This window comes from Staurois parvus, unplaced genomic scaffold (genome assembly GCF_062004578.1).
Source record: "Staurois parvus isolate SC_StPar_1 unplaced genomic scaffold, SC_StPar_1.0 ptg000209l, whole genome shotgun sequence".
Taxonomy (NCBI): Eukaryota; Metazoa; Chordata; class Amphibia; order Anura; family Ranidae; genus Staurois; species Staurois parvus.
Window position 1 is genome coordinate 9,566,065 of NW_028318005.1, and position 26,436 is coordinate 9,592,500.

At 40.6% G+C, this 26,436-nt stretch overlaps 1 protein-coding gene across 6 annotated transcripts in view; it reads left to right on the top strand.

Annotated features, from left to right (window-relative positions):
• The window catches only part of SLMAP (sarcolemma associated protein), a 239,621-nt gene that overhangs the window by 108,810 nt on the left and 104,375 nt on the right, over nucleotides 1-26,436 (top strand). For all 6 annotated transcript variants that reach the window (XM_089678751.1, XM_089678750.1, XM_089678753.1 and 3 more), the window contains exon 3: nucleotides 2,603-2,675. In XM_089678751.1, coding sequence (XP_089534877.1) covers nucleotides 2,603-2,675 — 73 coding nt within the window. The remainder of the gene's footprint in view (nucleotides 1-2,602; nucleotides 2,676-26,436) is intronic.

Here is a 26,436-nt window from a genome sequence, read left to right on the forward strand (position 1 = left end):
AGTGAAGATGCATCCCTTGCATCAGGGCAATAACTGGCTCTAACACCAGTCTCAATATCTGATTTTAGATCTTATTTCACATACGCAACAAGCAGCCAATTTGATTGAAGCAGAATTACAGCGGTGGTCAGCATAGCTTTCATTCTCAAGGAGAAATCTCCTTCTGCGCTTTTACAGTGAACGAAATACGTATTAGATCCTCTGCTGATTTTGAATGTTTGCCCACTCACGAAGAAATGATCAGTCTAAAAATTGAATGGTAGGTGTGTTGTAACACTGAGACAGAATAGCAACAAAAAATTCAAAAGAAATGCACGTCTAACAAATTATGCACTGATTTGCATGTTCATGAGGGAAATACATATTTGATCCCCTTCACAAAACATGACTTGGCACTTGGTGGCAAATCCCTTGTTGGCAAGGTTTTGTGGCTGATGTCTGGCAACTCGAACTTTCAGTTCCCTCCACAGAATTCCAATTAGATTAAGGTCTGGAGACTGGCTAGGCCACTCCAGGACCTTAATGTGCTTCTTCTTGAGCCATTCCTTGCCTTGGCCGTGTGTTTTGGGTCATTGTCATGCTGGAACACCCACCCATGACCCATTTTCAATGCCCTGGCTGAGGGAAGAAGGTTTTCACCCAAGATTTGACGGTACATTGCCCCATCCATCTTCCCTTTTGATGTGGCGCAGTTGTCCTTTCCCCTTAGCAGAAAAACACCCCCAAAGCTGAATGTTTCCACCACCATGTTTGACAGTTGGGATGGTGTTCTTGGGGTCATAGGCAGCATTCCTCCTCCTCCAAACTTGGCGAGTTGAGTTGATGCCAAAGAGCTCAATTTTGGTCTCATCTGACCACAACACTTTCAACCAGTCGTCCTCTGCATCATTCAGATGTGGCAAACTTCAGACGGGCCTGGACATGTGCTTTCTTGAACAGAGGGACCTTGGGGGCACTGCAGGATTTCAATCCTTGCTGGCGTAGTGTGTTACCAATTGTTTTCTTGGTGACTTTGGTCCCAGCTGTCTGGAGATCATTGACAAGATCCTCACATGTAGTTCTGGGATGATTCCTCACTGTTTTCATGATCATTGACACTCCACGAGGTGAGATCTTGCATGGTGCACCAGACCTAGGGAGACTGACAGTTGTTTTGTGTTTCTTCCATTTGCGAATTATTGCACCAACTGTTGTCACCTTCTCACCAAGCTGCTTGGCGATAGTTTGGTAGCCCAGTCCAGCCTTGTGTTGGTCTACAATCTTGTCCCTGACATCCTTGGACAGCTCTTTGGTCTTTGCCATGGTAGAGAGTTTGGAATCTGATTGATTGCTCCTGTGGACAGGTGTCTTTATACAGGTAACAAAATGAGATTAGCAGTACTCCCTTGAACAGACTGCTTCTAATCTCAGTACTAAGCAGGGGCGGACTGAACATTTGGAAACACGGGCACTGCCCTAGGGCCCGGGGTCAATAGGGGGCCCCATGAGATGCCCCTGGTACCTTTTTCATGGGCTTTTTTAAGTTTGGGCAAGGACACAGGGGCCCCGTGATCCCCTATTGCCCGGGGGCCCCATGAGTTGTCAGTCCACCCCTGGTACTAAGTCGTGTTTTATGAAGGGGATCAAATACTTATTTCCCTCATGAACATGCAAATCCGTGCATAATTTGTTAGACATGCATTTCTTTTGAATTTTTGTTGCTATTCTGTCTCTGTGTTACAATACACCTACCATTCGATTTTTAGACTGATCATTTCTTTGTGAGTGGGCAAACATTCAAAATCAGCAGGGGATCAAATACTTATTTTCTTCACTGTATGTGCCTATTCCACCAGATCATAAGAGTTTCTTGGTCATTTCAGCATCAAGCCTCTGTAGCCCAGTTATGTAGAGCCACCACCTAGTCTTATGTGCATACTTTTTCAAAGTTTACCTGGTGGGTGTCCAATCTTTTGTTGATGCATATTTTGGCCATAAGGTTCTCGCATTGGCTCTTGGGTATTTTGACCCTTGTGTCAACAACAATGATCAAAAGACCCAACCGAGAGAGAGAGAGAGAGAGACGATGCCTTGTTGGGCCAGCCCTTTCATTGCTTGTGGACATCCCATAGTGTATGAAAATTCTCTACCTGTGTCCTGTGCTGTACAATTAAGATGAGAAGAAATTTCTCTTACATGTAATTCCATGTCTTGGAGTACAGTATGACACCTTCCCTTCCATTCCTTAGTTTACTCTTCATTGCTTGCTACGAAGCTGAAGACTTATGGAGTGGGTTAGGGTAGGGCTTGTCCTCTAAAGCTTTGCCAGTGTTCAGTTTACCACGCTTATAACACATGGTGTATGAGTACACAACCGGTGTTTGGTACTGTGCCTCAAGATATGGAATTTACAGGTAAATCTTACTTGTTGGAGTAGAATCTCTATGGCGCTAGCATTTAAAGAGGAAAATTCATTGACATTTAAGAACACTTAAAAACTGCATTTGTTTGTGTAATTCATCAACTATCAACCTAATGTGTTTAAATGCCTTGTAAAAAAGGGAAACCTATGACCGTTCTGTTATTTGTAATGGTAATCTGTACTTTGTTTCCTTCCTCTTAGTGACTCACGGCTGTATAGTGTCCACCGTAAAGCTTTTTTTGCCAGATGGACTGGAGACCAGACGACGGTCAGAGTAAGTGCTTTACCTTTCTGTCTAGAGTAAATTGTTGGGTTTTTATACATGAAGCCAATGTCTATTTAGAGAGTTAAGGACTGAATACAATGTTTTTTTTAAAGGATAAGTTCACCTTTGGGAACATGTTCCACCTGTCTTTAGGGTGGAACATGTAACATGTTCCCATAGCTGCAGCCGCTGCCGGCCGCCCCCCTCCCTCTGAAAGGTAGTACGGGGAGAAGTCTCCCCGTACTATCTTTCAAATTTGAATACAGTGGGACTGCTCTCACATGGCTGCGTCATTCACTCAGACTTCCATGAATGAATGAACTGCCAGTCCTGACAGCCTTTAGCGGCTGCTGGCTTGTAGTTTTCAATGAAGTACCACGGTGCTGTGGAGCACCGTGGTAGTTAATTGAAGCTTGCTGTCAGAATATCTGCTTGTTCGTACATCCCGTTCGACAAGCAGATATTCTGACAGGTCTGCAGGAGACCTGCATGGCATCAGCAATCTACTGATCACTGGTGGAATGCTTTCCAGGCTCCTGTAGACAAAAATAATAAATGCACATTTTTTTACCTGCAAAAAAATGTGCATTTATTATTTTTGTCTTAGAGGTGAACTTATCCTTTAACAAGAACTATCTGTGGTGCTCTCATCAAGGTGTTTTTTCTTGGCCATAGCAGCCATGTGGGTAAGCGAACATCCTGCACTGGGCAACACACAGTGTGTGCGTAAAGCACATTGGAATCAGTTAAGGTTACTAGTATGTTTTTTGGGGTTTTTTTTTACACGATGGTTGACGAGGACACATGACCATGTCTGTGGTGGAGCGCAAGAATTATTTTTTTAGTAGTTAAGAGGAATGTGAAGGTTGCACTGGCTGACTTCTCATTCTGCAGATACTAGTTGACTGACAGTAATGCCAACCCTTTTGATTCAATAGGTTGTCTGAAGGATAAGGATTTATGATTTTACTAATGTGCATACTTGTTCTTTGTCAGAGACCTAGGAATCACTGAAGCAAGTGAGTTAGCTTTGTAGCCAGCCAAATGGCATTTTCAGTTGTTTAGCAAAATGGGCTTATTTTCCTCAGGAATTATTTACTTGAACCGTTTTGTTTTGGTGGTCAGAAGTGTATTAAAACATAATAAAATTTTGTCTCTTTTTTTACGTGTGTCAAGCACTTGACTAACTGATGCAACCACTCCAGTGAGTGCGCTTTCTTACTGGTTCCCAATATTGTCAACTCAATAGAACCAACTGTAACTGGATGGAGGGTAAGGCTGGGTGTTAAAGAAGGAATTTTAATGCATTTGTAAAAAAAAAGCGTAATTTTTTTGCAGGTACAAAAAATGTGCATTTATTATTTTTTGCTTGCAGAGCAATCTTGGGCTCCTGCAGACGGTTTGCTCATACCTCATTCAGCCAGGCAGTTACATTGGGGAAAATAATTATTTGATCCCCTGCAGATTTTGTAAGTTTGCTCACTTACGAAGAAATGAAAGGTCTATAATTTTTTTATCATAGGTGTTTTTTAATCGATATAGACAGAATATCAACTGAAAATCCTGAAAAAAAAAAAAACCCATATTCAAATGTTATAAATTGAGTTGCAGTTCAGTGAGTAAAATAAGTATTCTGGCTCCCGCAGAGTGGCTGTGCTTATGTCGTACACAGACTAGTCCTGTCAATGGTAAGAAGGTGCTCCTAACGACAACTTATGTGTACAAGACACCTGTCCACAGAATCTTTCTTCCATTCAAACCTCACCACCATAGGCAAGACCAAAGAGCTGTAAAAGGACGTCGGGGACAAGATTGTAGACCTGCACAAGGCTGGAATGGGCTAGAAGACCATCAGCAAGAAGCTTGTTGAGAAGGAGACACTGTTGGAGCAATTATTCGCAAATGGAAGAAATACAAAATAACCATCAATTGCTCTAGGTTTGGAGCTCCATGCAAGATTTTGCCTCATGGGGTAAGGGTGATCATGAGAAAAATGATCAGCCCAGAACTATGTAGAAGTAGCTTGTAAATGATCTCAAGGCAGTTGAGACTACAGTCACCAAAGAAACCATTGGTAGCACAATAGGCCACCATAGATTGAAATCCTTCAACGCTCGCAAGGTCCCCCTCGAGAGGGTACATGTACAAGCCCATCTAAAGTTTCCCAATGATCTAAATGATTCAGAAAAGAATTGGGAGAAAGTGCTGTGGTCAGATGAGACCAAAATTGAGCTCTTGGCATTAATTCAACTTGCCGTGTTTGAAGGAAGAAAAATGCTGACTATGACCCCAAGAACACCATCCCTACAGTCAAGCACAGAGGTGGAAATCTTATGCTTTGGGGCCATTTCTCTGCTAAAGGTCTAGCACATTAAGCTCATGGAGTGGCCTATCCAGTCTCCAGATCTTAATCCTATAGAACTATAGAGAATTTATGGAGGGAGATAAAACTTTGCGTTCCCAAGTGACTGCTGTCAATCACAGCCAGTGAGCCAATGAGAAGGGGGGGGGGGGGAGGTGCAGCTCCCTGTGTGTGAATGTACACACGGAGCAATGGGTGCCCCCATAGCAAGCTGCTTGCCGTGGGGGCACCTGACAGGAGGGAGGAGCCAGGAGAGTCTGGGGGGACCCGGGAAGAGGAGGGTCAGGGCTGCTCTTTGCAAAACCACTGCACACCGTAGGCAAGTATAGACATGTTTTGTTATTTTGTCTTTTAAAAAAAAACAAACAAACCCTTTAAATCCTTAGTGATTCTAGAGATGATTTGTGAAGAGTCGACCAAAATCCCTCCTGAGATGTGTGCAAACCTGGTGAACAACTGCAAAAAACATCTTACCTCTGTGCTTTCCAAAAAGGGTTTCTCCACCAAAGTACTAAATCATGTTTTGCTTGGGGATCCAATACTTTTACTCACTCAACTGCAGCTCAATTTAGAACATTTATATCATGTGTTATTTCTTGATTTTGGGTTGATATTTGGTCTCTCTAATTTTTTTATCATAGGTTTTTTTTTTAAGTGATAGACCCTTCATTACTTTGTAAGTGGACAAACGTACAAAACCTTCAGGGGGATCAGATAATTATGTTTTCCACTGTACCTGAGAGCAGAAAGGTCAGTGAACCACCAGAGTACTCGCCAGCTGCAATGGCTGACGCTACTTGTAGTCTATTAATTTACCGGAAACTGTAAATGAAGCCCTGCACGGCCATGCTATTCTCAAGCTGACAGCAGGTGCAAGAAGAAGACACTCCGCTTGCAGCCACAGGGAGAGGGGGTGCATGCTGAACATGTTACACCCTAAATATGTGTGTAACATGTTTAGGAAGGTGAACTTAGCCTTTAACCTGTATATTTAAAGCTAATGGACAGTTGAACTGACTGTCATTTTGCTGCTCCCCGGCTGCTGCAGGCATTCCACACTTCTGGGTGTGTCGAAATCCAGCTCGTTCCCCCACACACTGCATTTCCTCCCACCAGCTCATACATCTTTTAGTGATATGTGCTGGGAAGTGGGGAATACCTACAGCAGGAAGGGAGAAGCAGAGTGCCAGAGTTCGAAGACACAAGCCAATTGAAAGGTAAGTAATGATGCTCTAGTTTTATAGGCTGTTTATTTTACAAGTGGAAATGAGTTGCTAGGTTCAAAATATTAATCAGTCAGATTGTGATAAGTGCAAGGGCTTTGGTAAGGTTGCTCTCAAAACAGACAGAGTCTTCATCAAACAGGGTGCCCAAATTTTCAAGATCCCCTTAGAATGCCAGACAGTCTGAGAGTCCAAGAACAAATAATATTAGTATTGGTTCAGAAATGACAACTTATATTATCCAACATATTTTGGGAGTTTCTTTTTTGAGGGCTGAAACATAATGGGTAATGAGGACTCAACCGGCTGAAATCATCAAGGATTATTTATTTGCTGTATAAAGATGAGGTATAGCCAAAATACGTAAATCAGTTAAAGCATTTTGATGACTTATTGATTCTGGCTGTATTGCAAGAGTAGAGTAAAGTTAAGAAAAAAAAAATACACAATGGTCATCAAGATGTACTGTAGACTTAGCAGTAATACCAAACATAAGTAACCAAAGGTACTGAAGAGATACCCCTGTGTGTCTCTTCAGTACTTTTGGTTACTTACACTGAACAAGCATACACCAATTGTGAAGTCAGAACTGTTAATCTGCATTCTTGTTCCAAGGCCATTTCTTAGCAAAAGCTTAACATGTTAGATTTTTATGACAACCAGGTAATTTGCATTTCTAATGGGAGAGGACAGCAATAGGAGCAACCAAATATCCCCACACAGGTTTCCTTTAACATTGTACACTGCTCAAAAAATTTAAAGGAACATTTTTTAATTAGAGTATAGCATCAAGTTAATTAAACTCCTGGGTTATTGATCTGGTCAGTAAAGTAGCTTAGAGGGTGTTTAATCAGTTTCAGCTGCTTGGTGTTAATATAATGAACAGGTCCACTAGATGGGCAACAATGAGACGACCCCCAAAACAGGAATGGTTTTACAGGTGAAGGACATTTTTTTCCCTTACTCATCCTTTCTGACTGTTTTTCACTAGATTTGCATTTGGCTAGGGTCAGTGTCACTACTGGTAGCATGAGGCCGATACCTGGACCCTACAGAGATTGCACAGGCAGTCCAACTTCGCCAAGATGGCACATCAATATGTGCCATTGCATTTGCTGTGTCTCCCAGCACAGTCTCAAGAGCATGGAAGATATTCCAGGAGATGGGCAGTTATTCTAGGAGAGCTGGACAAAGCCGTAGAAGGTCCTTAACCCATCAACAGGACCGGTATCTGCTCTTTGTGCAAGGAGGAACAAGCTGAGCACTGCCAGAGCCCCTACAAAATGACCTCCAGCAGGCCAATAGTGTGAATGTCTCTGACCAAACAATCAGAAACAGACTTCATGTGGGTGGCCCGAGGGCCCGATGTCCTCTAGTGGGCCCTGTGCTCGCTGCCCCGAACCATAGAGCTCTGTTGGGATTTGCTATTGAACACCAGAATTGGCAGGTCTGCCACTGGCGCCCTGTACTTTTCACAGATGAGAGCAGGTTCACCCTGAGCACATGTGACACATGAAAGGGTCTAGAGAAGCTGTGGAGAATGTTATGCTGCCTGTAACATCGTTCAGCGTGGTGGTGGGTCAGTGATAGTCTGGGGAGGCATATCCACGTAGGGATGCACAGACCTCTTCAGGCTAGACCATGGCACCCTGACTGCCATTAGGTATCTGGATTAAATCCTTGGACCCATAGTCAGACCCTACACTGGTGCAGTGGGTCCTGGGTTCCTCCTGGTGCACGGCAATGCCTGGCCTTATGTGGCAAGAGTATGCAGTCAGTTCCTGGATGATGAAGGAACTGATAACCAGTGAATGACCCCCAAGCCTGCCTGATCTAAATCCAATAGAACACCTTTGGGATATCATGTTTCATGCCACCTGACGCCACCAGATTGCACCTCAGACTGTCAAGGAGCTCATTGGCGCCCTGGTCCAGATCTGGGAGGAAATACTGCAGGACACCATCCATCATCTCATGAGGTGTATGATCTGACATTGTCAGTCATGCATACACGTGGCGGCCATACAAACTGAGTACCATCTTGAGTTACTGCAATGAAATTTCAGCAAAATGGACTAGCCTGCTGCATAATTTTTTCACTTTTGTTTTTCGGGGTGTCTTTGAATTCAGACCTCTGTAGGTTGATAATTTTCATTTCCATCAAATGATGAGGCATCCTTACATTCCTAATACATTACCCAGTCCATACCAGTATAGATATCCATCATGATATTTTTCTCCATTGAGATCTGATGTGTTTTCAAAGCGTTCCTTTAATTTTTTTGAGCAGTGTAGATTTTGTCTGATATTTCCATTGTAACATCTAAAATGAGATGTAAGCTAAATTCTGCTTTAAAGGGATGCTGTTCTGTGGAAGTATCCATTGCTTCTGGGTATAGGATGCTTGCGGTCTTCTCTCAGTAAACAATGCTCTGGCTTGAGTGGCCATTTGGCAGGCCTGAACGCTGTCACCTGAAGAGAATGGGGGACATGTCAATGTAATCAATCATGTGCAAGCTCATATAGGGTCAGATCACAGAGGGTTATTTGTGGGGGAAAGGGAGTATAATTGGTTTGGAGTTGGGTCTTCTAGAGACATTTTGTCCCAAAACATGACAGTGTCTCTTTAATGTATGCCTATGCCTGATCCTTCTTGAGGGAATAATTGGTTGGCCTGGTTTGACTAACAGGGAATCTGTGTGTCCACAAATACAAAACTAGCACCAGCGGTATCTTTGTGAAAAAAAAAAAACAGTGAAATATTATTGTTTCAAGTCACAATTTTCCTAGAATGTTTCAGAAATCAAGAATATACTGAAATATAAAATAGATTACTATGTAGTGTTGTTATAAGTCAGCAAATGTCTTCTAATAAAGCTGACAGATTGGAAAAGAGACAACAGCACATGTTCTCCTACACCTCCGCTGCTAATGATTATGCTTCTCTAAGTCGGCATTTCCTCATTTGTCATAATTATTTGTTGCTTAGCGGCTTAGGTTTTTCATCTGTGATGCTCTTTAAAGTTATAAATATATAGAAACTTCCTGGATTTTCTAGAACATGCACAATGATGTAATTATGTACAGGTAATTTATAAATACCAGTACCTGAACTGATAGCATGTATCTGTCATCTTGAGTTAAAACGAATATGGGTATAAAGATGAATATTAGGGCCTGTTCACACTGTGTTTTCACTGTAAAGGCAATCATTTCTCCTTCTCTCTGGCTGCATTCTTGCAGCCATTGAGAAATACTTTGAGAGCTGTGATTGGTCACTGCTTGTCACATGGTACAAGGCTGTTGTGAATAGCCTTGTACCATGTGATCTGTGATCATTCAGAGATTTCACATGTAGTAAGCAATGATGTCAGAAGTAACATCTTGCTTACTACTCTTCATGTGATCACTGATTAGGCAATCAGTGATCACATGATCAGGACTTCACAACAGATGTCCTGTACAACGATCGGTGTTCCCAGGGAGTGCGCACAAGCAGGGAAGCTGGGAGGACTTCTATAAACGGCAACCCGCCCCTGCGCTGCTCCTGTCCGGTCCGTTTATATACATGGGCCGGACGGGAAGTGGTTAATGGATTCACGCTATGCGTTTCCTTTGTCATCTTTCCCTGATTACGGAGTGCAATAGTTTGGAGGATGTTCCGCCATCATATCAGTCTCTGATGAAGGGCTTGTTGATTGATGATCTGTACTACGCTGACGCTCACCACAAGCGATATTGCCTATCAGGTTTGGATGGGTCACGATATCTGGTGAATGCCACTGAATTGGGGGCGGTTTTCCTTTGGTGCACGTGGTGATATTCGAGTGCATTTTATAGAACTAATTATTATGTTGTTCACGTGGTAATCTTGGTGGATCAATAAGGACTTTGTACTTGATCAGATTTTTAAGTTGGTGGACTTATGTCAAATGAATTAAATATTTGTGTATATTTATTGAAGTGTTATATTTTGTGTCTTATTTTCACTTTGCTATTGTGTTTTATAATTTTTTTTTTTTTGTGCTGCTTTTATTTGTTGTTGTTTCATGAGGTGATTATTCACCATTAGGGCAGCTGCATGCTTACACATTTTATATACTCATTTTATTTAGGTGGGTGATTTATTGTGCACTTTTTCAGGTGTTAGGGTTTTATATATATACGTATATATTCCCATCATATTTGCGCACTGAAAATACAGTTTACAAATTGATTTTGAATACTATTTAAAGTGTTTTGTTATATAGTTTTCTTTTCTGCCAATCTCAACTGATAGCTTTCTGTGCTATACTGTTATCGGTTAGCAATATTCCAAGCTTAGTCTTTAGGCTACAAAACACTTTCCCTTATGGAGAAGAAGCAATGAGGTGGTGGTCTGTAGTCCTGTGTTCTATGTGGCAATTGTCTTCCTCTACTGTTACCCTTGGTCAGGAAGTATGTTACTGGCAAGATCAAGTTGGAGGAGAGAGATTTGAATGAAAGAAAACTAATACAACATCACATCCAAGGACTGCTAGGCTCCATGCACACGTTTTTATTTTTTTTATTTCTATTTTTTTTAAGCTCCTATAAGTTAGTTTCTTTTTTATTCTAAAAGCTAAATATTGTTATCCCATGTGTCCATGCACACTATTTTAGGCTAGTAGGGTTTTTCAAGCTTCAGCATTTGGGAGCAGAAAAAAAATTGTGTTTTTAGAGTTTGAGGAAGTTTTTGCTCTGGCAGAAAAATAAACGCTACTAAAACGCTCCTAACCGCTTTTTTCTAGCTTTTTTTTTTCTTTTTCTTTTTCTTTTTTTTTTTTAAACGCTACTCATCCGCTGCTAAACCTGCTATTACCAGCTTTATTATTTAGCTTAAAAACCACTAGTGTGCATGGAGCCTTAAGCTGAAACCTATTAAAGATGTTGTTCAGACAAAATTTAACTACTCCATCCTAACACCTATGCAGATTAACCTGTGTAAGAAAGCTCTGTATACTTTTTTTTTTTGTTATAAAGTTAGACATACAAACTCATATAATAGTACATATAGTTTGATACAATCATGGGATCATAATACTTGAGATTAGAGGCCATAAGTTGTTAACTGGTAGTGGCCGCAATACAGTTTAGTTTCTCCAGAGGTTGTCTACCTCCCAGATGAGTAACCATTAACACCGATCATCTTTTTCGCTATCTGTAAGGGGGGGACATCTTCCCAATGACCACAAATGTAAGGTGCATTCTTCATACTGACAATCACTAATGTACTGTGAGCTGTAAATATAATAATTATTAGCAGGAGTTCTCTGAAGCCAAAAAGCTTTCAAGAGTTCCTTCATGTAAAAAAAAGTTGGTCTAGATCAGCCTTTCTCAACCAGGGTGCCCAGGGGTTCTTCAGGGGTGCTTCAGGGGTGCCTTGGCAAAATGTCTAAAAATTGCCAAAAACTTGTATGCAAACCAGCGGGTGGAACAAGTCTGCACTGGAATACTACGCTGTACCGATGTGCAAAAGTGTATTTCCTTTGGATGAATAAATCCCCTCCAATGTTGGGTGTCCTCCATGTGTGGATGTTGCTGCGCTATACAAAACTAGAATAGTTTTTCATATTTTAGAATGGGATGCCTCGGGACTGTCCATAATTTTAAAGGGTGCCTTGACTGAAAAAAGGTTGAGAAACATTTGTCTAGATACATGATCGAGAGACTCGTTCAAACTTAATAAGCAGGAGTAATACGGAATAATCAATGCTACATTACCATCCTGTTAAAGACCAAGTCTATTGGTGAAATGCCATACACTGGGGAAAATAATTATTTGATCCCCTGCAGATGTTGTACATTTTCCCACTTACATAGAAATGAAGGGTCTATAATTTTTATCATAGATGTATTTTAAATGACAGACAGAATATTTATTTCAGCTACTTATATAACGCTGTCAATTTACGCAGCGCTTTACATATATATTGTACATTCACATCAGTCCCTAACCCTCAAGGGGTGTACAATCTAAGGTCCCTAACTTACATTCATTCATACACATAGTAGGGCCAATTTAGACAGGATCCAATTAACCTACCAGCATGTCTTTGGAGTGTAGGCGGAAACCGGAGTACCCGGTGGAAACCCACGCAGGCACAGGGAGAACATTCAAACTCCAGGCAGGTGGTGCTGTGGCTGGGATTCAAACCAACGACCCTAGTACTGCCAGGCAGAAGTGCTAACCATTTGGCCACTGTGCTTCCCAAATATCAACCAAAAGTCCAGAAAAAGCGCAATACAAATATTATAAATTGATTTGCAGTTCAGTGAGTAAAGTAAGCATTTGGTTCCAAACGACTGAGGCTGTGAATACTGAACCGCAAATTTGTGGAGGGGTATACTGTACATAAAGCGCTCTTTAAATTAACGGTGCTATACAAATACCTGTGATAAATAATATAGCAGTAGACTGGCCTGATGCACTGTAGCAATACCTGGGTAAAAACCTCAGTCATTGAGCAAATTGATTGTGTATGCCTCAAGACTTCATTCTCAGGTTTAGGAGTTAAATACTAATACTGGTATGACAAGTATATTGACCGGAGTTGGCTTTTAAAAAATGTTATTTCCACTTGATGCTTGAAAGCTGTCAATAAATAAATTAGCATATTTAGTAACTGTGTAATGCATTATATGGTTTCTGAAACGCACCCATTGCAGTCTCCTTGCTGTCTCACATGAAGAAAGCTGATATACAGGTGAAACTCAAAAAATTAGAATATCGTGCAAAAGTTCATTTATTTCAGTAATGCAGCTTAAAAGGTGAAACTAATATATGAGATAGACTCATTACATGCAAAGCAAGATAGTTCAAGCCGTGATTTGTCATAATTGTGCTGATTATGGCTTACAGCTCATGAAAACCCCAAATCCACAATCTCAGAAAATTAGAATATTACATGCAATCAATAAAACAAGGATTGTACATAGAACAGTATCGGACCTCTGAAAAGTATAAGCATGCATATGTACTCATTACTTGGTTTGGGCCCCTTTTGCAGCAATTACTGCCTCAATGCGTCGTGGCATGGAAGCTATCAGCCTGTGGCACTGCTGAGGTGTTATGGAAGTTATGGGGTTCAGGTCAGGCGAGTTTGCTGGCCAATCAAGCACAGTAATCCCACGGTCGTTGAAAAATTATAATATTGTGAAAAGGTGCAATATTCTAGGCTCAAAGTGTCCCACTCTAATCAGCTAATTAAGCCATAATACCTGCAAAGAGTTCCTGAGCCTTTATATGGTCTCTGTCTGGTTCAGTAGGAATCACAATCATGGGAAAGACTGCTGACTTGACAGTTGTGCAGAAAACCATCATTGACACCCTCCATAAGCAAGGAAAGCCTCAAAAGGTAATTGCAAAAGAAGTTGAATGTTCCCAAAGTGCTGAATCAAAGCACATTAATAGAAAGTTATGTGGAGGAAAAAGGTGCACAAGCTGCAGGGATGACCGCAGCCTGGAGAGGATTGTCAGGAAAAGGCCATTCAAAAGTGTTGGGGACTTTCACAAGGAGTGGACTGAGGCTGGAGTCAGTGCATCAAGAGCCACCACACACAGACGGATCCTGGACATGGGCTTCAAATGTATTCCTCTTGTCAAGCTGCTCCTGAACAACAAACAACGTCAGAAGTGTCTTACCTGGGCTAAAGAAAAACAGACCTGGTCTGTTGCTCAGTGGTCCAAAGTCCTCTTTTCTGATGAGTGCAACTTTTGCATCTCATTTGGAAACCAAGGACCCAGAGTATGGAGGAAGAATGGAGAGGCGCACACTACAAGATTCTTGAAGTCCAGTGTGAAGTTTCCACAGTCTGTGTTGATTTGGGGAGCCATGTCATCTGCTGGTGTTTGTCCACTGTGCTTCATTAAGTCCAGGATCAACGCGGCCATCTACCTGGATATTTTGGAGCACTTCATGCTTCCTTCTGCAGATGAGCTTTATGGGGATGCTGACTTCATTTTCCAGCAGGACATGGCACCTGCTCACACTGCCAAAAGCACTAAAATCTGGTTCAATGACCGTGGGATTACTGTGCTTGATTGGCCAGCAAACTCGCCTGACCTGAACCCCATAGATAATCTATGGGGCATTGCCAAGAGAAAGATGAGACATGAGACCAAACAATGCAGAAGAACTGAAGGCCGCTATTGAAGCATCCTGGTCTTCCATAACACCTCAGCAGTGCCACAGGCTGATAGCTTCCATGCCACGACGCATTGAGGCAGTAATTGCTGCAAAAGGGGCCCTAACCAAGTACTGAGTACATATGCATGCTTATACTTTTCAGAGGTCCGATATTGTTCTATGTACAATCCTTGTTTTATTGATTGCATGTAATATTCTAATTTTCTGAGATTGTGGATTTGGGGTTTTCATGAGCTGTAAGCCATAATCATCACAATGATGACAAATCACAGCTTGAACTATCATGCTTTGCATGTATTGAGTCTATCTCATATATTAGTTTCACCTTTTAAGTTGCATTACTGAAATAAATGAACTTTTGCATGATATTCTTATTTTTCGAGTTTCACCTGTATTGAAGTGCCAGCAAATGATTTCTTTACATCTGTCAATGAGCTTCAAACTTGCCTTGAAAAGTTGAATATGATATTGAACAAGCGGAGATGAAGGTGCACAACAGATTCGAAATGCAAACTGCTTGCCCAGCCTTACATGTGAGAAAATGTATGAAAGCTATCTGCAGTGACTTGCATAGCACTCAGTCTGAGTGAAATGCTAGTAACTACAGCAAATTCTGCATTTGTGCAGAAATTCACAAATTCGGTTTACTTGTTGCCAGAAATTGCTCTTAGGTTTTACTTAGATGTCAACACTCTGCCTATAGAAAAGTTTGTGTTTGGACTGCAGGTCTTCTTTAACCACTTGCCCTCCAGTGGATTTACCCCCGCCCCTTCCCGACTAGGCCATTTTCTGCAATATGGTGCTACGTTACTTTAACTGACAACTGCACAGTCATGCAGTGCTGTACATAAATTAAATTTATGTCCTTTTTTCCCCCCCCACAAATAGAGATTTCATTCAGTGGTATTTGATCACTTGTGCGGTTTTTTTTTGTTCTACAAACAAAAAAACTGACAATTTTGAAAAAAAAAAAAAACCCAGTATTTTTGTTTTTTTGCTATAAAACATACCCAGTAACAAAATTTAAAAAAATCCAATTTCTTCATAAATGTAGGCCATTATGTATTCTGCTGCATGTCAAAAAGAAAAAAAAATCCCAGTACATTTAAATTGGTTTACATGAAAGTTATAGCATCTACAAATGACGTTCTATATACTGGAATTTTTTTTCCTTATACTAGTAATGAGGGTGATCAGCGACTTATGGCAGGACTGCGGTGGGCATTCTGACATTGGGTGGGAACTGCCACTGACATCCCCAGTGACACTAATACAGTGATCAGTGCTAATAATAAGCACTGACACTGTACTAATGACACTGGGCAGGAAGGGGTTAACATCTGGGGATATCAAAGGGTTAACTGTGTGCTGTTTTACTAAGTGTGCTGTGTGTGTTTACTTGGGAAACCTACTGCTGTGTATTTCTCTGCTGTGCAAAGAAATACACCGCAGCATGTTACTGCTGGCAGGAGAGAGACCTGTATTTACACACAGGTCTCTCCTCTGTCAGTGATATTCAGCGAACGCCAGGTGCCAGCGGGTAATAAACTGCCCTGTAGGTGTAGTTCTGTTATAGGGCGGTAGGGAAGCGGTTACATTGGCACTGTGTACCCAAATATATTAATGCAGAGCAGGCTAATGTCTCAATGGGAACTACAAGAAGTAGTCCTTTTCAATCAGTAATGTATCTCAGCCAGCTATTGTCTATTTTGAGGCTTCCTTCTGTTGTATAGGAAGTGGCTCTGGGGATATTCTTAGAAAGTTTGTTCATGCCATCAAGAGTAAAATTGTAAATTGATGGACCTTTTACACTTAATTTTAAACTGTTAAAGGGGACCACGAAGGTGCCATTATTATGACATGTATACATGCCAGTGAACGGTTAGCTCTAAAAGGCAGTTTGCTGGGTATTTGCGGGCAAAAAATTATTAATGGAAATAGTCAATGTGTTATGTAGATGAGTTGTAAAGGTAGTAACACATTTTATGATTATAATTTGCTAGTACAAAAAAGAGCTGTTGGACTTGACACGTAACTATTCTGAAATTCTGGGGGAAGGGCAGCTCCTGATGTCTTGCAAAGTGAACCTGTTGCATGGCAGTAAATGGAATTTTACACACTCAAGATGTAATATTTAGTACATCTGCTTATAGCAACAAAAACATGTACAGAGTCCCCTACATACGAATGTTCAAGTTGCCAAATTTCAAGACGCGAACATGTTTACATGTCCAATAAATTAATCCGTATTTGGCATCCCAAAATAAACTTGGCACAACTGATGTAAACCAAACTTGTATAAAATTCAAATAGTCCAAAAAAGTCACACTTTCACCATTGAAAGTGAATATTATAAAAACCTTTTTTGTGTCAGTCAATACATATAACAAAATAAAATAAAGTCCAAAATAAATGAATCCTCTGTGTCCAACTTCAATATTCCCATAAATCCAGATCAGAAAAAAAATGAAACTAAAACAGTGTATTGCCTCAATAAAATTGGTATATACTTTAACAACCAATAAGTATATACTTATAACAAATACGTGCAAAAGCAAACCAAGATTCAAAACGTGAATAACACGTGAATCGTGAGATCACTCTGTGTACACTATAAATAAATATAAATAAATGTGACAAACGGTGTACACTCATAAACCAAAAATAAATCATCCTAAAATAAAAAAATAAATTAAAAAAATATAATAAAGTAATAAATAAAATAAATCAAAAAAGGTGAACACTTCTGTAGGGCAATAATTATTATTATTATAATACAGTATTTATAAAGCGCCGATAGTTCGCTCAGCGTTGTACATTACAAAGGGGGACAGAACATGTGACAGAACAATAACAATACAATACAAAACATGAGGGGATTGAGGGCCCTGCTCTTTCAAGCTTATAATCTAGGAGGGAGGGGATGGTGGCACAGGAGGAGATAGCTGTGGGGGATGGAGTGGTAGGAAGAGGGGAGGAGGTCAGCAAGTTAGCAGGGGGTGGGGGTAGGATTCCCTGGAGAGATGGGTTTTCAGGGTGCGCCTAAAGGAGAGGAGAGTAGGTGATCTGATGGGTTGGGGCAGGGAGTTCCAGAGGATGGGTGACACCCTGGAGAAGTCCTGGAGGCGGGCATGGGAGGAGGAGACCAGGGAACTAGAGAGGAGGTCTTGTAAGGAGCGGAGTGTGCGTGCTGGGTGGTACTTGGATATTAGGTCAGTGATGTAGTTCGGGGCAGTGTGGTGGATGGCTTTGTACGTCAGTGTTAGGATTGCATACAATTACCCTCACAAGAGTAATTTCAAGCTTTAACAGAGAACACTCAGGTGTTGTAGTTACTTCTCAGACTCCTACTCCAGAATGCTGTGTATGAGGTTCCAATCCTTAAGGGAAGCCCTTATCACTCCATCATCCTTGACAGAGGCACTGTGGTTATTGAGAATATGGATTTAAAATTGAAGTTAGTCCTGGGAAGGTGCTCCACATATTAACCGTCGTCTTGATGCAGCTCTGGACTGTCACTTGACCTCGGAACACCTGGGAACCCCCTCCCCCTGATCCGCTTCGCTTTGCCTGCAGTCCCAGCCCGGCCAGCCCTCTCTGCAGCCTCCCTCCCTCCTATGTTATTTGTAAAATGAAGACTGGTTTTCTGTGCAGTGAAAACAGATGTAAAAAATAGAATGTCAACGCAAATAGTTTCCTTTAAAGAGTTCATCCACACTGGTGCTTTGTCCAGCATTTACTTTTCTGTCCTAGCACTAAGTTGAGCGCAGGCAGACCATTTTAAGTGAATGAACACACATTGGCTGCATGACCTCACCTGCACAGCAGGGTTTGACAGGTATGGAGGGTTGGGCAGAGTTTGTGTGTTGAGACCCTTGCTCCTTTCCCTTCGTTCCTGTCAAATATGTCTGTTCAGATTAGTCCATACAGCCAATGTGTGTCTATTGTATGTGCTGCCTGCACGCAGCTAAGTACTAGGACAGAAAAGTAAACCGCTTTTTATGCTTTCTGGGGCTTAGTTCCTTTGTGAATAAGATGAAAGTAATTCAGGTTTTTGGTCTGTAATGGGTTTGCATGGGAGAGTTGGTGTTGGGGCTGATAGGTTTTGGCCTAAGTATTGGTGTGCCTGCATATGTTGGAGTTAGAAGCCCCTGGTATTGCTGTGGGTAGACCCTGCATGGTTTGAGAAACCTGTCAGTTAAAAATGTGGGAATTGCCATTTCTGTTTTTTTTTTTTGAAGGTGCAACTTCCAGATCACTCTCATTGTTCTTGAACTTTTCACTGACTGCACTGGAGCTAGCATTGTGCATATCTGATGTTGTGCCCCTATTATGGATATGCGACTTACTAGGTGGTAAAGCAAGCATAGTGATGGAGATATTCACCTTCAAAAACAGGTCGGCGGTGTTAAGTCCCAGATTCCTAATTCTGGCAGAATCCTATTGGCTTGTGTTATGGTTTCCAAACATGTTGATCATAAGTATAATGAATATGGGTAGATTGGGTTTATTTTCCCTTAGGTTTCTCAAAACCATAACTGTTGATCAATTGTATACTTTGCTAAATTGTTCTGTGTTTTACAGCATTGCTATCCATGGGGCTGTTCTAGTGCACCAGAGAACATACAACCTTCTTTATGTGCCACGTGTCAGTCATTTAGGGAATGAGGAAGTGTTTGCCTGTGCAGGTATCTGTACTGTTAGTGGTGAAGGCCTTAGTGCACTGTATGAAGCGTTTACATAATTCTTACTCAGCTGATTTTTATCTGTGTTCCTGATCTTAAACAGTCTTGCTGCACAAAAAGTGACCTTCAAACCTTGCTATTATTGTACTACAGGCTATAGAATGTGTGATAGAGGTAAAGAAGCACAATGTAGTTTTCAGCAGGTCTGCCACATATATTGTTGCACTTTTTACATTGCTAATCAAGCCATTTTTTTTGCTCCAATAACTTTCTAAGGACTGTGTATTATCACATTAAACCTGGTCATAGAACAGTCTTTGGGTTAGACACATCCAAACCCACTGAACACTGTCTTGTAAATGCAATGTTCGGTTTATATAAATGCGTTTTTTAAGTGCATTGTTTTAAAAGAACAAATTCATAACCAAGTTAGGGTTAATTTTTTCTTCATTTGCTCCAAAAGGACTATTCCTACTTTGACTTTTTATGCTTTTGTGATTCATTTGTGTGGTTTCTCATTTTAATAGTTAACCAGTCAGCATTTGGGTTATCAGTTTTATTATGTAGGTGTGGTACTAAAGCTTTATGTAGTAATTCCATTCATAGTCTATAATCTTGTTTCAGTAGCTCCACCTAGCGGACATGAACATTTTCTCCTCAATTTGCAATCTGTTTCCTTGTGTTTTTAGCTTTGTTTAGGTTTCATTGAGTTCATATGATCTGTTCCCACCCACCCCCCTTCCTTTTTTTGTTCGTTTTTAAACTTTTATTGGAGATCACCCTAATGTAAAACTTAATTACATAGACAAAATAAAAAATATAGATTACCAACAATTATCTATACCCATGGGACATTGGTTTAGTGACTGCCATCTGTACACTTGTGACAGGTGATAAGCATCGACAAAATGAAGTGAAAGATGTTTGTAGAAATGTCTGCAGCTTACTCAGTAATAAAAATGACATTCTTTGAAGGAAAAATAAGACCACAAAGTTTTTTTTTTTTTTTTTTTTTGGGCTTGTTCACACCTAGTGTAGTACAGTGATGAGTGTGGTAGTGTGTGCTGTACTGCAACGGGATGTAACGTGTTACTATTCATTTTAAATGGCACCCCAATGCTCCTATACAACAATGCGTGATGTGCAGTGCTTTAAAAACAAATATACTGCAACAAGCATTTTTTTCTCCACTGAGGACCCTAACAAATGAATAGGCTACCTTAACACTGTGCAGCTCAACGTACAGTAAAGTTGCAGAATCCTCAAATGTACCGTGATTCACTGCAACCCAGACAGGACTGCTGATCTTTGCATGCTTCATATATATCTAAAGGTTCTATAACTAAAGGAGCAAATGGACCATGCTGCATAGTACAGTTAAATCACGGTTTATTTAAATGCGGATAAAATTGCAGTTTATGTAATGGTGACTTGTTAACACAATTCAGATTAAACACACAGTGTGCTCCAAACAAAGAGCTCCAGGGATCAGCAATGTGCAATTCAAAACTTTCTCCTTCCCCTGTGCCTTCGCCTGTCATGGTTTTCCTGCAGAGTGGTTGGCGGTCTCTTCCCGCTCTCTCTGATCACTGCTGTGAGATTAGGAAACGCTTTCAGCTACGAGACCCATCAGCCGCTGAAGGAACCATAGTTGTATAGAGAACCCTTGTGTGGCAATCCACCACCCCTGCTGGAACCCTCAAAGTACTATGAAAATAAAGGCTTTCTCCAATTCTGTATTTTAAGGTTTAGGCACACAACATTGCCATACATGGGCCTGCTGATAGGTTGCTCAGACAACAAATACAGGCTTGAGAATTGCTCCCTCTCCTTAAATCCAAAAGTTGCTGGTGAACTGTCGTGACAAAATGTAGGGGAAGCTGTCACAGCCAAGAAATGTTTTTGCATCCTAAAGTGCTTTCTATGCAGGATTTTGCTGCTTGTTCCCAGCTAATGACGGGTATTTTTTTGAGGTAAGCACAACGGCACCCCTGTTTTTGCAGTTTACCATTTACTTCAGGCTTGTACCATTTCCCATAGAGCTGAATAGAGGTCTTACTGATCTAAGGATGGGCAGTCAAAAAAAGGCATTGTGTACCATAGACATGTTTTGTCAATTGTACACCTGTGTGCCTAGTGCCTTTGTCATGCAGAAACTACAGCTTTCCTCTATAGTTTACCTCTGCTGGTTGCTCCAATTCCTGAGATAATGAGTTTAAAATCTGCTTAGCTGGATCTTTGGCTGCTCTATCCCAGGCTCTGTTTTGTTCTCTAGATGTTGTAATAACTTTGTTCATTTCCATAGAAAACCCTTCAGTGTAAAAAGAAAAGTTGACGCATTCACTGACCGACATTGACAGATAAATAAAAATATCTTTGTAATGACCCTCTGTTCTGCTTATGTAGTAATACATCTTTTTTTATTACTTCAATGAATCTGTCACACTGACCATACATGCAATAATATGGGTTTAGTTATGAATTATTTGAATTAAATTAATTAAAACATCTTGAAATCAGCTGCAAGGTGGTTTGGCCTATAAATTATCTTTTTTGTTCATTTGAAAAATCCAATCAAAATGTACCAAATGAGATTTTTTTTTTTTTTACTGACTATTAAAGTGTTACTAAACCCACAACAGTAAAATTCATCTGTATATGCAGTAAAGCATACTTGTTATACTTACTCTGAAACCTAAGAGGTAATCCTCCGCATTCTGTTAAAAGGCTTTTGATCCTGTCTTCTCTGATCCTCCCCCTCTTCCACAGTCCTCGGTGCATCTGATGATAGTACATAGCCTTAGGAGACACTCATGCACATGTCCAGTTTTTGGTATTGTTAGGTTTTTTTTTTTTGTTTTGCTTTTTAAGCCAATCAGCACCTGTCTGGACATAGTCATGCAGCCTCATAGGAGAGTCAGAGGAGAATGAATACTTCTCCTACAAAATTACCCAGTGCTCAGCCAGACACTGATAGAAGTCACAAGACTGCTATATACTGCTGATGAGAAAAGGTATTTAGCAGTTTATATTTACGAAATAATTGCATTTCCGTTTCCTGTGTACTGTAGGAGACCAAATATAGTGAATGCAGAGCCCTGGGTTTAGTAACACTAAATTAATCATTTATCATTGAGTTTAGAACTAGCATTGTACTCAAGGCTTTGATTGCCATAGTGGTATTGTGTGTGGATCTGTAAAATACTACCCACTATTATAAAAAAAATACTGTCTTTTTTAGTTGTATGTGATTTGTACAATAATGTTAGTATTCAATACATCAAATACTTTTTATTTTATATTTTTCTCCACATTTAGTCATGTGACTGGATTCTCATTCAAACAGATAAAGATGATATACCTAAATTAAAACACAATTTGCTTTTCCAGTGATTTATTTACCTAAAATATAAATCTGTATAATTCTGTACTGTAGAAAAAGCAAATACACTTCAACTTCCACAGATCTGGCCTCACATTCCTACCAAACACTTTTTGATATGATGCAGAATTTATAGGTATAGGACAAGTTCCCCTTTGGAACATGTTACATGTTCCACTTTTTTAATTTTTTTTTTTTTTTTTAGTGTGGAACATGTAACATGTCAAGTGACTGGACCAGAGTATCATGATATTAGGTAACATCTTTCTTACGCAGGTTAGCATAGGTGTTAGACAGGGTAGGAAGCATATATTTAGAATAGTTTGTTTTATCCTGTAATTCTACTTTAAGGATTAAGAGTTGGCATGAGCACACTGGCAACTGTGACCGTAGAGGCATGCTCTGACAGTAGCATTTAATGCACATGCCCTCGCAGTCAGACTATCAAACAAAATGCTGAGAAAAACATTGGTGTGTTTTTGATTAAGGGTTTATTATTATTTTTTTTAACATTTCTAACTTAAAGCAGTAGTAAAATCTTTATGGGGGAAAAAAAGTCCCCTGTAAGTTAATGGTGTAAAATGCTACTATGCATCACATACTAGCACATATGACAGATTTGCCTGTAAAAGGGATTCCTCCAGAGGCGTGCTGTCACCGCTGACCGGGTTTCTATCTTGACTCTGTCCTTCTACCAGTTTTGTGGGATCTGGCCGCTTGAGTGGCTGAGCTGCAATGACGTCACATTCAGTGTGCTCTTAATTCAGATCGCAGTATGCATGTGTCAGTGATGTCACCGGCTGCAGGAATTGTTAATCTCTCCTAAACTGTGCACGTCTAGATGTTCATTGTACCTACAGGTAAGCTTTATTATAAGCTTACCTGTATGTACAAGTGACCAAGCATTGCTTTCTACTGATTTTAAAGTGTAACTTAAGATAAAACCTTTTTTTTTTTTTTTTTTTTTTTTTTTTTACATTTTGGATGGAGAAAGGGAAGGTTATAACCCCTTTTTGGGTTTTTTTTACCATCTGTGTCCCAATGAGATTTCCAAAACAGGGAGTGAGAGGAAATCCCTAGAAAATTAGGGTGTCATCAGGGCACCATAATGAATGTCCCCATTGGAAGATTTGTGCTCTATTACTGTTATGGTATCAATCCAAAATTTTTGATTTTCCTTTTTTTGTTTTTTTATGGTTCTGTTAACAGGACAAAAAAAGTGAATCTCCCTAATGGAGGCACAGACAGCAAAAAAAACCTGACAGGTGTTCTAATCCCTCTCCACTCTATCCAAAACTAAGTTTTTCCTTTTAGTTAAACTTTTTCATTTATTTTTTTTAAACCGTTAAATTGGTAGGTTTAGTTGTGCTTTAGGTTTAGTTATGCCTTAAACAGGGGTGTCAAACTCTGTTCCATCGCCTGCTGCATCATAATGGATGCCTTCAAAGTGCAGGTTATATTTGCAAGACTAGATGTCCAGAGCCCCTCCACCAAGAGCCGCAACGCTCCCTTACATTACAGTGCACCCCCCTTACCTTGTGCTGCTGCTGGGAAGAAACTGGGGGCACAGCTGGAAAGCAGAAAGTGAAGGGTTTGGAGGAGGACAAGAGGACGGCTGGAGGCAGAAGTGCAGTATCTGGTGGTGTTCTGTCATCCTCTCTGCTGCTGACTGCTGAGATGAGGTAGGGGATGGAGCAGCTGCAGGAGGTGTGAGGGCCACATAAAATGGCTTGGGCCTTGTGTTTGACACATGTCCTGCAAGATCTTTTCTCCATATGCTTACTGCTTACAAAAATGTAATTAAAGCAGAACTACACTGCTTCCAAGCACCACAAACCAAATCCACCCATCCATCCATATCCCCATGCTTTGTTTTGCTGAGAAAGTACTTTGAAAAACACCCCCTAGCATTTCTGGCTATGGTCAAAATAATAGTAAAGACATAGGTATTAGATGGGAAAATGAATGCCAATATAATGCCCCTTGCAGAACCTCATGCATAACAGGGGGTCTCTCCTAGTGACACGGTCCCATATAAGTGAGTCCCAAATAAGTAAGTGTCCTATAGGTGAAACAACATAACACACTCAAAAAACTCTTCATGCAGGTGGTCCAAACCCTGTGTGAATCCACAGTGACAGGGGTGCCCCCTCACCTTCCTGCCCAGGCCCCTCAGGACCATTGAGCTAAATATGCCTCTTTATAATCCTCCAAAGGATGGAATCCTTCTTAGCCACCAGAGGAGGAGACCGTTGCATTACCCCAGCTAAGAAGGATTCCATCCTTTGGAGGATTATAAAGAGACATATTTAGCTCAATGGTCCTGAGGGGCCTGGGCAGGAAGGTGAGGGGGCACCCCTGTCACTGTGGATTCACACAGAGTTTGGAGCACCTGCATGAAGAGTTTTTTGAGTGTGTTATGTTGTTTCACCTATAGGACACTTATTTGGGACTCACTTATTTGGGACTGTATGTGTCACTAGGAGAGACCCCCTGTTATGCATGAGGTTCTGCAAGGGGCATTATATTGGCATTGATTTTCCCATCTAATAGCTATGTCTTTACTATTATTTTTCATGCACATGTATTTGTAGCGCTGCACCATTATTAGACTCTGATCCAATCCTGAAGATATGGCCTGGAAACCAGGAAGTAATGAATAAATGTAAGAAAAATGCTAGTGCCATAAGAATTAAATTGATTAAGAAAGAGAAGTTCCACTTTAAGTCTCACATGTTCCTATGTTGTTTCCTTTTTTTTTTTTTGCTGAGTTAAATATTAATAAAGTCACTTTCAGCTTATCTGTTTGTCCTTCCTTAAAAAGACATTCTTGGATTTCGCTTTCACCCTTTCAGTTTCTACTTCGAAACAGTTGGTTTTATTTTTTTTAGGTGTGTATTGTTTAAAGCTTGCATTTCAGAATCTTTGTAAATTTCAACAAGGAAATAAAAATAGGAGTTAGTGGACGTTTTCTGGTCCAGGGTTCTAATTGTTTGTTTTTGAACCTCATTTCATAAAATGGTTCAGATGGGTGGATGATTTCCCCTCTCCAACAATTTAAAGTAGACTACTTAAACAGTGTCTTTATATTTGTTGCAGAAGTGCTGTCACATGGAAGGGAGGAAAGCCAATGGTTTGTGATTTGGGAGCCTGATTGGGGGAGGAAAAAGTATTCTTTTAAGCCAGTGTTTCTCAACCTTTTTTCAATCGAGGCACCCTTTAAAATTATGGAAAGTCCCGAGCACCCTTTAAAATTATGGACAATCTTGAGGCACCCCATTTTAGAATGGGGTGCCTCAAGAATCTTCGTAATTTTCCATAATTTGAAACGGGCACCTCATTCTAAAATGTGAAAAACTATTCTAATAGTTTTATATAACGCAGCAAAATCCACATATGTAGGACACTCAACGTTAGGCGATTTATTCTTCCAGAGCAAACACACTTTTGCACACTGGTACTGACTAGTATTCCAATGTTTCTTTTCCCCCTCAGTTTTTCTCTATCACTGAGTTAATGTGACCCCAGCAATGATGGAGAGGGGCAGGGAAGGGTCAAACTAGGAATGCTGTGCAGGCAGCTGACATCCTCCTCATCAACTGATGATGCCCTTGATTGTCAGGACACCGGCTGCTAGATGATCGTAAATTGTGCGCAATGAAAACTTGCAACTTTGTGTAACTAAAAAGCAGGCTTGTTCTACCTGCTGGCTTGCATACATGTTTTGGGCAACTTTTAGACAATTTGCCAAGGCACCCCAGGCCTGGGCACCCTGGTTGAGAGAGGTTGCTTTAAGCTAACCACACACAGCTTGCATAGCGTTCGGTATCATCCAGTTCAACAGAAACCAGCCGACGTTCGGCCCGTGTGTGTGTGTATATGTGTGTGTATGTGTGTGTGTGTGTGTGTGTGTGTGTGTGTGTGTGTATATATATATATATATATATATA